We start from the raw sequence: 12097 nt of genomic DNA on the forward strand, positions 1-12097 counted from the left end.
AGGTTCAAATCTTCGTGTTCACTTTAAGAACACACGTGAAACTGCCCGGGCCATTGAGGGTATGCATATCCGAAAAGCCACCAAGTATCTTAAAGATGTCACTTTGCAGAAGCAACATGTGTCATTCCATTGCTACAATGGTGGAGTTGGTAGGTGTGCCCGGGCCAAACAGTAGGGCTGGACACAGGGTCGGTGGCCCAAAAAGAGTGCTGAATTTTTACTGCACATGCTTAAAAATGCAGAGAGTAATGCTGAACTTAAGGGTTTAGATGTAGATTCTCTGGTCATCGAGCACATCCAGGTAAACAAAGCCCCCAAAATGCAGCGTAGAACTTATAGGGCTCATGGTCGGATTAACCTATACATGAGCTCTCCCTGCCACATTGAGATGATCCCCACTGAAAAAGAGCAGACTGTTCCTAAACCAGAAGAGGAAGTTGCACAGAAGAAAAAGATATCCCAGAAGAAGCTGAAGAAACAAAAACTTATGGCCCAGGAGTAAATTCTGCATAAAATACATGCAAATAAAAGTAAAAAACAGAAAAAAATAAAATGGATTCTCTCTCAGCCTAAAAACAGCTCTGTGATATTAAAAAAGTAGTAATCATTTTGACTTTTACACACTCCGAGCATGCTTTACAAAGAAACACAACCTTTTAAAGACATAAACTACGAAAGCTATTCTGCCTTTACAAATACTCTTACATCATTAGCTGATTGACACAGCATCCTGTAGGAAGAAAACTGCAGAGGGAAATCATCCCAACCGTTTCCATGAGAAAAGCCAGGTATAAAAACACAGGCTAAAGGAGCACTGACTACAGGCAATCAGGAGGGAGTATTCTGAATAAAGGAGAAAGTTAAAAATTATAGGAGGGACCTAGGGGCACCTGAGTGGCTCAGTCGGTTAAGCGTCTGACTTCGGCTCAGGTCAGATCTCACAGTTGGTGGTTTCGAGCCCCACATCAGGCTCTGTGCTGACAGCTCAGACCCTGGAGCCTGTTTCAGATTCTGTGTCTCCCCCTCTCTCTGCCCTTCCCCCACTCATGCTCTGTTTCTGTCTCAAAAATAAACTATAAAAAAATTAAAAAAAAAATTACAGGAGGGACCTAAAGAAACAGATCTAACTGATCAATTAGTTCTTGAGCTACTATAGTCATGACTACTCATGAGACTCACCACTGGACAAAACTAGATGCACCAAAAGCATCTTCCAAAACCTGTTTGGGCAGTGCTCAAGTGACCTGCCAAAGCTAAGCATTCATGGCCACTACATAATCAGCAATAACCTGCTCCATTCTTCACGTATCTTACCTGCTTCCAAGGGCCTTCTCTAGGCCCACCCTGTTGGCAAAGCACTCAGGTACTTACTATTCAGTGAAGAACCTGGCAATGCCATATTGGCTAATATCTTCCTTGTTCTCTAGCAGCTGGCACACTGCATCCTCCATGTATGTGAGGACATGTCGCTGGGCTGAAAGAAAAATCAAGATGAAAAGAGAAAGTGAGAGACATAGAAAACAAGTCTTCCTAGTCCCAGTAGGAGGCCATAAAAGTCCATCAAGATGTTGGCTCTGCCCTAGAAAGTGGACTGGAATAAGCAAACCAAATGTGTTGGCCCTAACTAAGCTAAGGTCTCAAAGGGTAGGATGGGAGACAATGTACAACATGACCTATTGCCATCTGATTGGCTATTAGCATTAAAAAATTTTTTTTTAAATTTTATTTATCTATATTGAGAGAGAAAGAGAGGCAGGGAGGGGCAGAAAGAGAATCCCAAGCAGGCTCTGCACTGCCAGCACAGAGCCTGAAGTGGGGTTCAAACCCACGAGCCATGAGACCATGACCTGAGCTAAAATCAAGAGTCAGACGCCTAACTGAGCCACCCAGGCACCCCTTGGCTGTTAGACATAATATAAACCCTTCACTCTTCATTTCAGTGATGAGGGTGACTTTAATGACAGTGAGGAGCTTCAGCACCATTTAGCACCATATAGATACACCTGGGAATTCTTCCTTCCTCTTTCCACACTCTTCTGCTTCTGCATGTCTCAGAAACTTAACCCAGGGAGTAGTGATGCCACGCCCAAAACACGGATGATCTGCTTGCAAAGAAAACTCAATTCCTTAATAATAAAAAAGGTCTCTGAAAAAGTTTAAGGAAATTTAATGAAAATTTCAGTAATGGTGTTATGTTATTTTGTTGTTGTTGTTGTTTGTTTCTATTTTTATTTTTGAGAGAGAATGCATGAGTGGGGGAGAGGGGCAGAGGGAGAGGGAGAGAGAGAGAGAGCAAGAGAGACAATCTTAAGTAGACTCCACATTCAATACAGAGCCTGATGCAGGGCTCAATCCCACAACCCTGTGATCATGACCTGAGCTGAAATCAAGAGTTGGATGCTCAAATGACTGAGCCACTCAGGTGCTGCAGGATGTTATAAGTTATTAATCTTAGAACCATGAAATCTGTGTGGCTCAATTTATCAGAAATCATGTTTTCTGCATTTGTTGTTACTAGAAAATGTGTGAATTAATCATGGGCTTGTGTATTAGAATTAGACAGACCTGGGTTGGAAATATGGCTCTGTCTTTGGTAGTTTAATTCTGGATAGTTATTTAATCTATACCTGTTTTCTTCTTTATCAGGTGTGGGGAAAAGACACAATTTAACTCTTTCTGAATATATGGTGAATCAACTTCTCATCTGAATCACCTCAGATACCATGTTAAAATGCAGATTTGTAATCTGACACCATCACAGACTTAGTAACCTTAAATTTCTACCTTGAGCCCAGTAATTTTTTTTCATGTTTTATTTATTTCTGAGAGAGAGACAGCATGAGCAGAGGAGAGTCAGAGAGAGAGGGAGACACAGAATCTGAAGCAGACTCCAGGCTCTAAGCTGTCAGCACAGAGCCTGACGTGGGGCTCGAACCCACGAACTGTGAGATCATTACCTAAGTCGAAGTCAGGTGCTTAAACAACTGAGCCACCCAGGCGCCCCTGGTGCCCAGTAATTTTTAAAAAAAGTTTTGGTTTTTTAAATTGCGGTATAGCTGACATACAATGTTGTATCTGTTTCAGATGAACAACATAGTGATTTGACAATTCTACGTGTATTCAATGCTCACCACAGTGAGTGTAGTCACCATACAATGTTACTACAATATTATGGACTACATTCTCTATGCTGTACTTTTCAAGGAGCCCAGTAATTTTTAACAAGTACGCTTCATATTTCTTATGTACCCTGATGTTTAAGAATCACTAGTTAAGGGCACCTGGGTGGCTTGGTCGATCAAGTGTCTAATTCTTGATTTCAGCTCAGGTCATGATCTCACAGTTCATGAGATCAAGCCTCAAGTTGAGCTCTGCACTGACAGCATGGATCCTGCTTGGAATTCTCTCCCTCTCCCTCTCTGCCCTTTTTCTGCTTGTGCATGCGAAAGCACTCTCTCTCTCTCTCAAAAAATAAATAACCTCAAAAAAAAAAAAAAAGGAACCCACATTCCTGAAGTCCTGGCAGTCTAGTGAAACTTATAAAGCAAATAAATTTATCTACCCAAGCGGTACTCAGGAGTCTTCATTTGACAATGGTGACCTAAGGTTTTACCATGTTTGCATGGATCTAAAGTCCAGATGAATGACATGTTTACATTCTGTGACTTCTCTTGTCAATATGAGTGCTGCCCAAAGCTAACAACTATCAGCCACTGCAAACATTCCTTAGCCCCCCACCCCCAAGAAGAAGTGAAAACAGAATCTGTGCTTAATCAACAGGCCATCCAACTGGAAAACTATTTCTCCAAGAAATGCCCAAAACTGAGAGTGGAGAGATAATACACACCAATATCTGGCATTAATTGTTTTATACCTTAATACATACATATATTAAATTGGGAAGAAAATGGCCAAACTCACATTAAAGTCAACGACACTGTCACCTTTGTATTTTTCTTCCCCTTTTCCACCCACTCACCCTAGTCCTACAAAAAGATCCCTTCCTTGGACTAGAGGGGCTTTTTAAATTTTTTTTAAAATTTTTATTTTTTTACTTAGATCTACCTAAGGCTAATCAGGATTGGGGTGTTTTGGTTTTGGTTTTGATTCGATGGTAGAAATGAAAGAGCTCTTACTTAGTTGAAAATCTTGCTGCTTCCCCTCTCTGGCTTCAGGGACTAAATGTCAGTATGAAAGCCCTTTAAGGGAGAAATATTTTCAGAGCAGTTAGAAAAAAAGTACTTTTGTCCTGNAGGTTTTCTGGAAAACCACCCAAAAAAAGGTGAGGGAGGAGGGAGAAAGGAAGGAAGGAAGGAAAGAAGAAAACAGAAAGAAAGAAAGAAAGAAAAGAAAGAAAGAAAGAAAGAAAGAAAGAAAGAAAGAAAGAAAGAAAGAAAGAAGAAAAAGGACTATATCTGTTGAACATTCATCTACAAATCTGATGTTTATAGAGTTTCATAATAGTACATATAATAACAATAACAATAAAGATAACAACTCGGAGCACCTGTGCAATATATTGAACAATATACCAGACACTGTACTCTTGTCTTAACAAGCATTCTTTTATTTAGTCTTCACCACAATCCTGATACGTACATATTTTGAGTACCTCCATTTTACAAATGGGAGAACTGAGATTTATAGAATTAAAGTAGCTTGCTCAAGATCACGCAGCTAGTAAGAAGAAAAGCCAAGACTCAAACCAGGAACCCAGGCTCTGAACACTATGCCACATTGCCTCATCATTAACATTTCGTGAAGTCTATTTTTAAGTAAATAAGATCTTTATTTTACACAGAGCACAAAGGCAGGCACATCTGTTGATTGCAAAATCATCTAAGAAATGTGGTTCGTGTGTGTGTGTGTGTGTGTGTGTGTGTGTTCTGTCCGCACCTCCATGTGTTTGCATGCCAATCAGCATTTGTGTGAAGTCAGAATTTGTCATTGAATTTCAAAGTTTCTTATAAAGAACCACAAAATATTCACCCCACCTATTCCTAGTTTACAATGTGGAAACAGGAAGCCATGGTGCTCTTTTTATTGGTGGATAAAGGAAAGCAGCTAAGAAGAGCCAGGAAAGGCATGGAGAAGTTCCTCCGTGCAGAGAATTTCTCACAAGCCAAGTGCCAGGAGCTCTCTCTAACCACTACTCTTTGGTGGTTTCCTTCACCTGCAGCTCTTATCAGTCCAATATTCCCCCTGTGGTTAAGTGTACCACCCAACCCTGGAAAATCCTTGTAGTTTATCAAACTTCAATGAGACAAGTTCAAAGCTCTTGCCTGGCAATAAAACATGGAGAGTGTCGTTTTATATTATTTTTTAAATGCAAAGGAATAGGCTTTAATTTATGTGAATGATTAAAGAATAAAAACTGCACACCTGCATCCCCAGAGGGCAAAGATATCTGGGCACCTTAGCTGCCCTCCTTGGAAAAAGAAAAACATTTCAGATTGGCTTTTCCTCTTCTGCTTTGCAGTGATTCCCAAGCCCAGGATTAAGTTTTCTAGCATGTACCGATGAGGCTCTATTGTTCTGAAGTCTACACAAAGGCCCAAGGTCCTGTCTTGCTCAGATACCATCACTCTCCGAGATAAGCACTTATAATTTCAACATGCTGCACTGAAAAACCAAAGTGAAATATAAGTAACAGTGTATGATTGTTATATGAACCTCACAAATGAAAGCAATTGTGGATCAGAAACCTCTTGTTTCTGTTTATTTGCCTCCTGCTGATGGCTTAATCTCTTTATACCACAGTCATTCCTGCTATAAAATGGGTATGATTCTAAGAATGATATATCTAGGGGCACCTGGGTGGTTCAGTCGGTTAAGCATCTGACTTCACCTCAGGTCATATCTTGTAGTTCGTGAGTTCAAACCCCGTGTCAGGCTCTGTGCTGACAGCTCAGAGCCTAGAGTCGCTTTGGATTTGGTGTCCCCTGCCCCCCCCCATCCCTCCCTTGCTCATGCTCTCTCTCTCAAAAGTAAATGTTAAAAAAATTTTTAAAAAAAGAATGACATATCTAATAATGCACTACTTCTTTAGAAAATACTTGGTACATACGAAAAGTAACACATTAATGATTATATTAGTACTGCTGCATATTGATTCTGCAGATTAAAATGACACAGCAATGTTTTTGCAATGGTTAAGAACATGTACTCTGAAGTCGGGCTGACTTAGATTTGATTTCTAGTGCTGGTACTTATTAACTCTGTGATTTTAAGCAAGTTACCTAATCTCTCTGCTCTTTTCTATAAAATTGGGGAATAGTACCTATCACCTAAGCTTAAAGTGAGAATTAAATGAAATAATAGATGTAATGATCTTGGCATAGTGCTTGGCACATAGTAAGTACACAATAAATATTAGCAATTATTTTTACTCCTGTTGTTATCACTATAGTTGTTACTATGTACCACTCCCAGCCATTGCAAAACTCACAAGACGTAGGTCTTCAACACTAATAAACCACCAAGCAGCCAATTTACAATAGCCCTCCTCTCACTTAAAGTTCTGCTCATCCAACCAAGGATGTTTACAGATTATCTTCCAGGATTGCTGGGTTATATAAATCCTACACATACAATAATATACATAATCATATGCCCATTTCAGCTATAACCTTTAAACTTATAGGAAGCATTCACTTATTAACCGCTAATTACTCAAAAGGCTCTAATTTACATGGGGAAAGTCCGGAACTATTTCTTTTTAACCATCTTCCCAAGCATAAATACCATCAAAGTATTATCTTGTTTGTTTTGCAATCAAATAAAGGGTCTCATTTAGAAATTATTGCTTGAGGAGCCAAGAATTTCCACCTACATTAATTAGACCACTCATTTTATTTTTATTATTTAATACAGAGTCCCTATACTAGAATAAACAAGTCTCACTGGAAAAATATTCACATGAATTACTACATGTAATATTAACAGGTACGCATAGGAGCAACAGCAATATATGTGAAAAACACAGTATATACTTATATTCAACTTTAAATCTGGCTTTTTCCTCCCTTGCCAGAGTCCTCTGAGAAACATTTTAGTCTTTGAAGCCTCTTGAGATTCAGGTGCTGGCTGGCACACATGTTGAATTAAATTAAGACTGTTCTCTGAGATAAGAAAAGTAAGCCTGTTAACCAAACAACTTGTCATGTAAACTGTTTAGAAGCTTTAAGTTCAAGATCATTTATAAATCACCAACATGATTTGATTTGATCTTGTGAAGTGCAAATAGATGGCTTACTGGTTTAAAACATTACTAGACCTCTAAAATTAATTATTTACCATCCTCCATCTTTACTCACATGTCCTAATGCAGGGATACAGTATGTTCTGGTGAAATACTTTATCAGCCACATAAGACCATCTTTGATCTTAGACCACACCAGACCAATTTCCTCTGACCAATAGATATGGGAAATGAGGAAAGCCAGTACGTAATCCTTATACAACTCAATGAGTAAGTAATAGACTTTTTGAAGCTCAGAGAAATTAAGGAATCTGCTAAAGTCTTAATAAATGGCTGATCTAGGTGTGCATGCTAAAGCCTATATACCCTTCCACTATAACCCACAACCTCTAAAAAACAAAAGCAAAATAAGAAAAATCCGAAACCCTACAATGTGTCCCATTTTATACTGTATTATCGAGAAATTCTGGCTATCCATTGTAAATACTGGAAAAGAAGCTTAAATTGATAAACCAGACACTTAAAAGTATTTATATGGTCTTTAAATTGTTTTAAAAAAAGGCTTATTTCTAATTACACATGTAATTATTTTAAAGATTCAAACAGTATAGAAAAAGTTAAAAACCAATTTCAGTTCCCATTTGTAACAGTTGTTATCAGCCTGGTATGCACGCTTTAAAAAATATAGTAATATATAATTTGGAGCTTGATTTAGTTTTGTTTTTAAATAAATGATACATACTTCTTGAACCTTGCTTTTTTCACTCAACCACCTTTGGAGATAATTTATAAAATAATAGGGAACCAACTTATCCTTGCAGGATTTCTCAATGGCAAATATTTTTCTATTAATAAATATTTAGGTTGTTTTCATATTTTCACTATAGCAAATCTTGCTGTGTTGAACATTCTTGTACATGGTTCCCTGTGCACACGTGAAAGAGCTTTTCTATGGAATGGGCACGTGACAGGACGCACACATCTTCATGGATTTTTTCCAGTTTTATTAAGAAATAATTGGTAAACATCATCATGTAAGTTTAAAGCCTAGAGTACGACAGTTTGATTTACATATATTATGATTATCACAATAGGTTTTGCTAACATTCATCATATAGATACAATAAAAAGACAAGAAAAATTATTTTTCTCCTTGAGAACTCTTAGGATTTACTCTCTTAACCACTTTCCCATGTATCATGCAACAGTGGTAACCACAGTCATTATGCTATACATTACATCCCCAGTCCTCATTTATCTTATAACTGGAAATCTGCACCCTGCCTCCCCACCACCTTCCTCTGATTCCCTCTACCCCGCTGCCTCTGGCAACCACGTCTGATCACTTCTTCAATGGGTCTGAGTTTCTGTTTATTTGTTGTTTTCTTTAGATTCTACATATAAGTGAAATCATACTGTATCCATTTTCTCTGACTTATTTCATTTAACATAACACCTTCAAGATCCATCCATATTGTTACAAATGGTGGGATTTCCTCATTTTTTGTGGCTGGATAATATTCTACTAAATGTATACACCACAACTTCTTTATCCACACATCCATTGATGGACATTTAGGTTGTTACCATGTCTTGACTAGTGTAAATAATGTTGCAGTGAACACTGGGGTGCAGTTATCTCTTTGACTTCTAGTGTTTTCATTTCCTTTGGATAAATTCCCAGAAATGGAATTGCTGGATCATATGGTAGTTCTATTTTCACTTTTTGAGGATCCTCCATATTGTTTTCCATACTGGCTGCACCAGTTTACAATCCTACCAGCCGTGTACAAGGGTTCCCTTTACTCCCCATCTTCATGTTTACTTAGATATATACAGTTGCTTTACAAAGGGTTATTCCAATTTATATTCTTCCCAGTCATGAGAATATCTGTTTTCACTATCCTTGGTCCAACACTTTGTTATTTTTGCCAATTTAACAGTTATAAAGCAGCTTTTCACTATTGTTTTAATTTTAGTCTTCTTAAGTACAAATAAAGTTAAGCATATTTTCATGTTTATTTGTATTTCTTCTTCTGTGAATAATCTGCTAGTATCCTTTGCCCATTTTCCTCTCTGGTTCTTCTTTCTTCTCCTTGATTTGTAGTTTTTGTTTTTTTTCTAATTCTATATATGTTGCAAATATACACATATATCTTATAGCTTTTCTTTTAATTTGTTTGTGGTATCTTGCATTGTGCAGACATTTTAAATGTTGATATAATCAAAAGTATTTTACTATAGCTTTTGTGTTTTGTGTATTGCTCAGAATAGGCCCTCTCTACTCCAAGTATATAAACCTATAATCCTATTTTTTTCTAGTATGATCTTTAGTTTAAGTAATTGTGTCCCTTACCAAATCATGATTTCACAATTAACATAGTGAGCATAATATAAAAAGAAATTTAAAATTTGCCATAGAGAAAAATAAAGTAAAAGTGTTAACCCAAATCAGTGCTAACCCTCTTTAAACATTAACTAGCTCCAAATATAAAACAGTTGTGTGTCAAGTTTAACTGTGAGAGCCCAGAAAAAAATTGTAAGCAAATCACACATTGCATATGAATATCCTGGTAAACATCCTTGATATAAATACAGGAGGCTTCCCTCCTTTAATAGCTCTTAATCATTATAGGATTTGCTTAATGGTAGTTAAATCTATAAATATGATAACAACAGCTAACATTCATTAAGCTCTCTGTGCAAGACAGCCTTCTAAGCATTTTATGGGTATTAATTCACTTAATTCTCACAACAAATCTATAAGATGGGTACTTTTCTTTTATCTCCATCTTATAGTTGAAAAAAAGGAAGACTCAGATATATAATTTACCTAAAGGTTAACGGTCTAGTGAGTACAAGAGACAGGATTTGAATCCAGGCCTATGGTAAAGACTCTACTACACCACAGCCCGTAAAGAGCTATCTATGCAGCATGACATGGGTCAAGTGGAATTTTCTAAGGACGGAGTTACAAATTAAGGAAAGATCTTTTACATTAAAATTAAAAGTTCATTATAAAACACAAAACTAATAAAATTCATTTGGGCATCCAAACCACCACAGTACTGCTATACAGCTAGTCAGACTCAAATACTAAAAGACATGCCGGGGGCAAACAAAGCATTACACATATGTTAACATCACCTGTGACAACCAGAAAACAAGAGGTCACCAAAGATCTTTATGTAAAGTGGAGCACGGGAAACTGAGGTCTACTTCCCTCAACCAATAGAGGTATTGTACAAGTTAACAGCTGTGCAAAGCTGAGTGCTCTGGCATTCAAACAGACTCTAGTCAGCCATTAATCCTTCCTTCTCTTCTTCCTAAAACTGGTGATTTTTGATATTTTGGGGCTGTCAATGAAGGCTAAGTACTTAAATCCTATTGCTTCAGTATTTCTAGCCTAAATCTCCTAGTACAGAATTAGTAGCTTGGAGGCTTATAATTTCAATGCAAGAAGCTACAGAAAAAAGAAAAAAAAAAACAATTTTAAGGAGGCATTTACAGAGATCCAAACTTAAAGCACTCAGCTAGCTGACCATAACGAAGTGTTCTGAGAACATCAGAGAAATCTGAAGTGGCATTTAAGCTTCCCACAGTTACAATCTATGGGACACTGAACCCATGTAATAATGTCATTACAATAGCTTTGCAAAAATAGTTACTCATAGAGCAGTATTGTTACCAGATCAACTCCATAAACATTCATAAAGCCACAGGTTAAATAAAACCCTATAAATGGACAAACATGGAGTAAATCAAGCGCCACTCATAATGAATGTAATGTCAGGCAGGGAAGCATTAAAGTTTCAAGGTAAGGGGCGCCTGGGTGGCTTAGTCGGTTAAGCGTCCGACTTTCGCTTAGGTCATGATCTCGCGGTTCGTGGGTTCGAGCCCCACGTCGGGCTCTGTGCTGACTGCCAGCTCAGAGCCTGGAGCCTGTTTCAGTCTGTGACTCCCTCTCTCTCTGACCCTCCCTTGCTCACACTGTCTCTCTCTCTTTCTCTCCTAGAAATAAATAAAACATTTAAAAAAAAAATAAAGTTTCAAGGTGAAAATTAATTGTGCTATATAGTCATCAAAGGTTGTAGCCTTTGGGGAAACCCATGCATTTACAGATTATCAGCAATTTTACTTGGTATGCAATTAATTATGAATACTGGTACTGATGCAACAAGGTACTAATGCAATAACTTGCCAATTTCTTAGCATTTTACACTCAAACTATTTCACAAAAACTAGCTGGCACTCACAACAGCTCATATAACAATAACAGGACCTCGGTTAGTCTAATGGCAGAAAGATACAGAAATGAGTTCTAATTTAAGGTAGCTAAAAACTCATGGGCTTAGAATTCCTGATCCTCTCTCTCCTGCTTGATACTGCCTCCCTATGAAAGTGGGGATTCTCTTTCAAATGCGAGTGTCAAGTGTCAAATCCCCACTCAGAACTCTGTCTACACCCTGCTTATGGGATATGGCTGTAATAATGCCCAATAATCCCTTTGAGTGACTATTTTTGTTATGAAAGTAAAGTTACTATTGTAGATATTTATAGAGACTCTAGAGGCCTAGGCCAAAGAGCACAAAAGTCATGGGGTGAATGGAACAGCATAGGCTAGAGCAGCCTTAATTTAGTTTGCACAGAAAATGCATGCACCCCAACACTTACCGTATCATCTAAATTAATAGTGTAGAACACCAAAGTACCCTGTGAAAATATACCTTGGGATCTATTTGACCAGACCAGTGTGATTTTTGACTCCTCACTCTCAGCCACATTGCCATGTCCAAGCCTACGTTTCCTGCCAGGCTCAAGTCAGCCACCTTCTTTGTGAAGCTTTCCCTGATTCTCTCCAACCCAGAAGTAACCTTCCTTTTCCTGAACGTCCTC

At 37.9% G+C, this 12097-nt stretch overlaps 1 protein-coding gene across 2 annotated transcripts in view; it reads right to left on the minus strand.

Moving 5' to 3' along the window:
- CSTPP1 (centriolar satellite-associated tubulin polyglutamylase complex regulator 1) overlaps positions 1-12097 on the minus strand; it is a 197601-nt gene that overhangs the window by 146959 nt on the left and 38545 nt on the right. For both annotated transcript variants that reach the window (XM_077767387.1, XM_077767386.1), the window contains exon 2: positions 1372-1474. In XM_077767387.1, coding sequence (XP_077623513.1) covers positions 1372-1474 — 103 coding nt within the window. The remainder of the gene's footprint in view (positions 1-1371; positions 1475-12097) is intronic.

This window comes from Crocuta crocuta, unplaced genomic scaffold (genome assembly GCF_008692635.1).
Source record: "Crocuta crocuta isolate KB4526 unplaced genomic scaffold, BGI_CrCroc_1.0 scaffold330, whole genome shotgun sequence".
Lineage (NCBI taxonomy): Eukaryota > Metazoa > Chordata > Mammalia > Carnivora > Hyaenidae > Crocuta > Crocuta crocuta.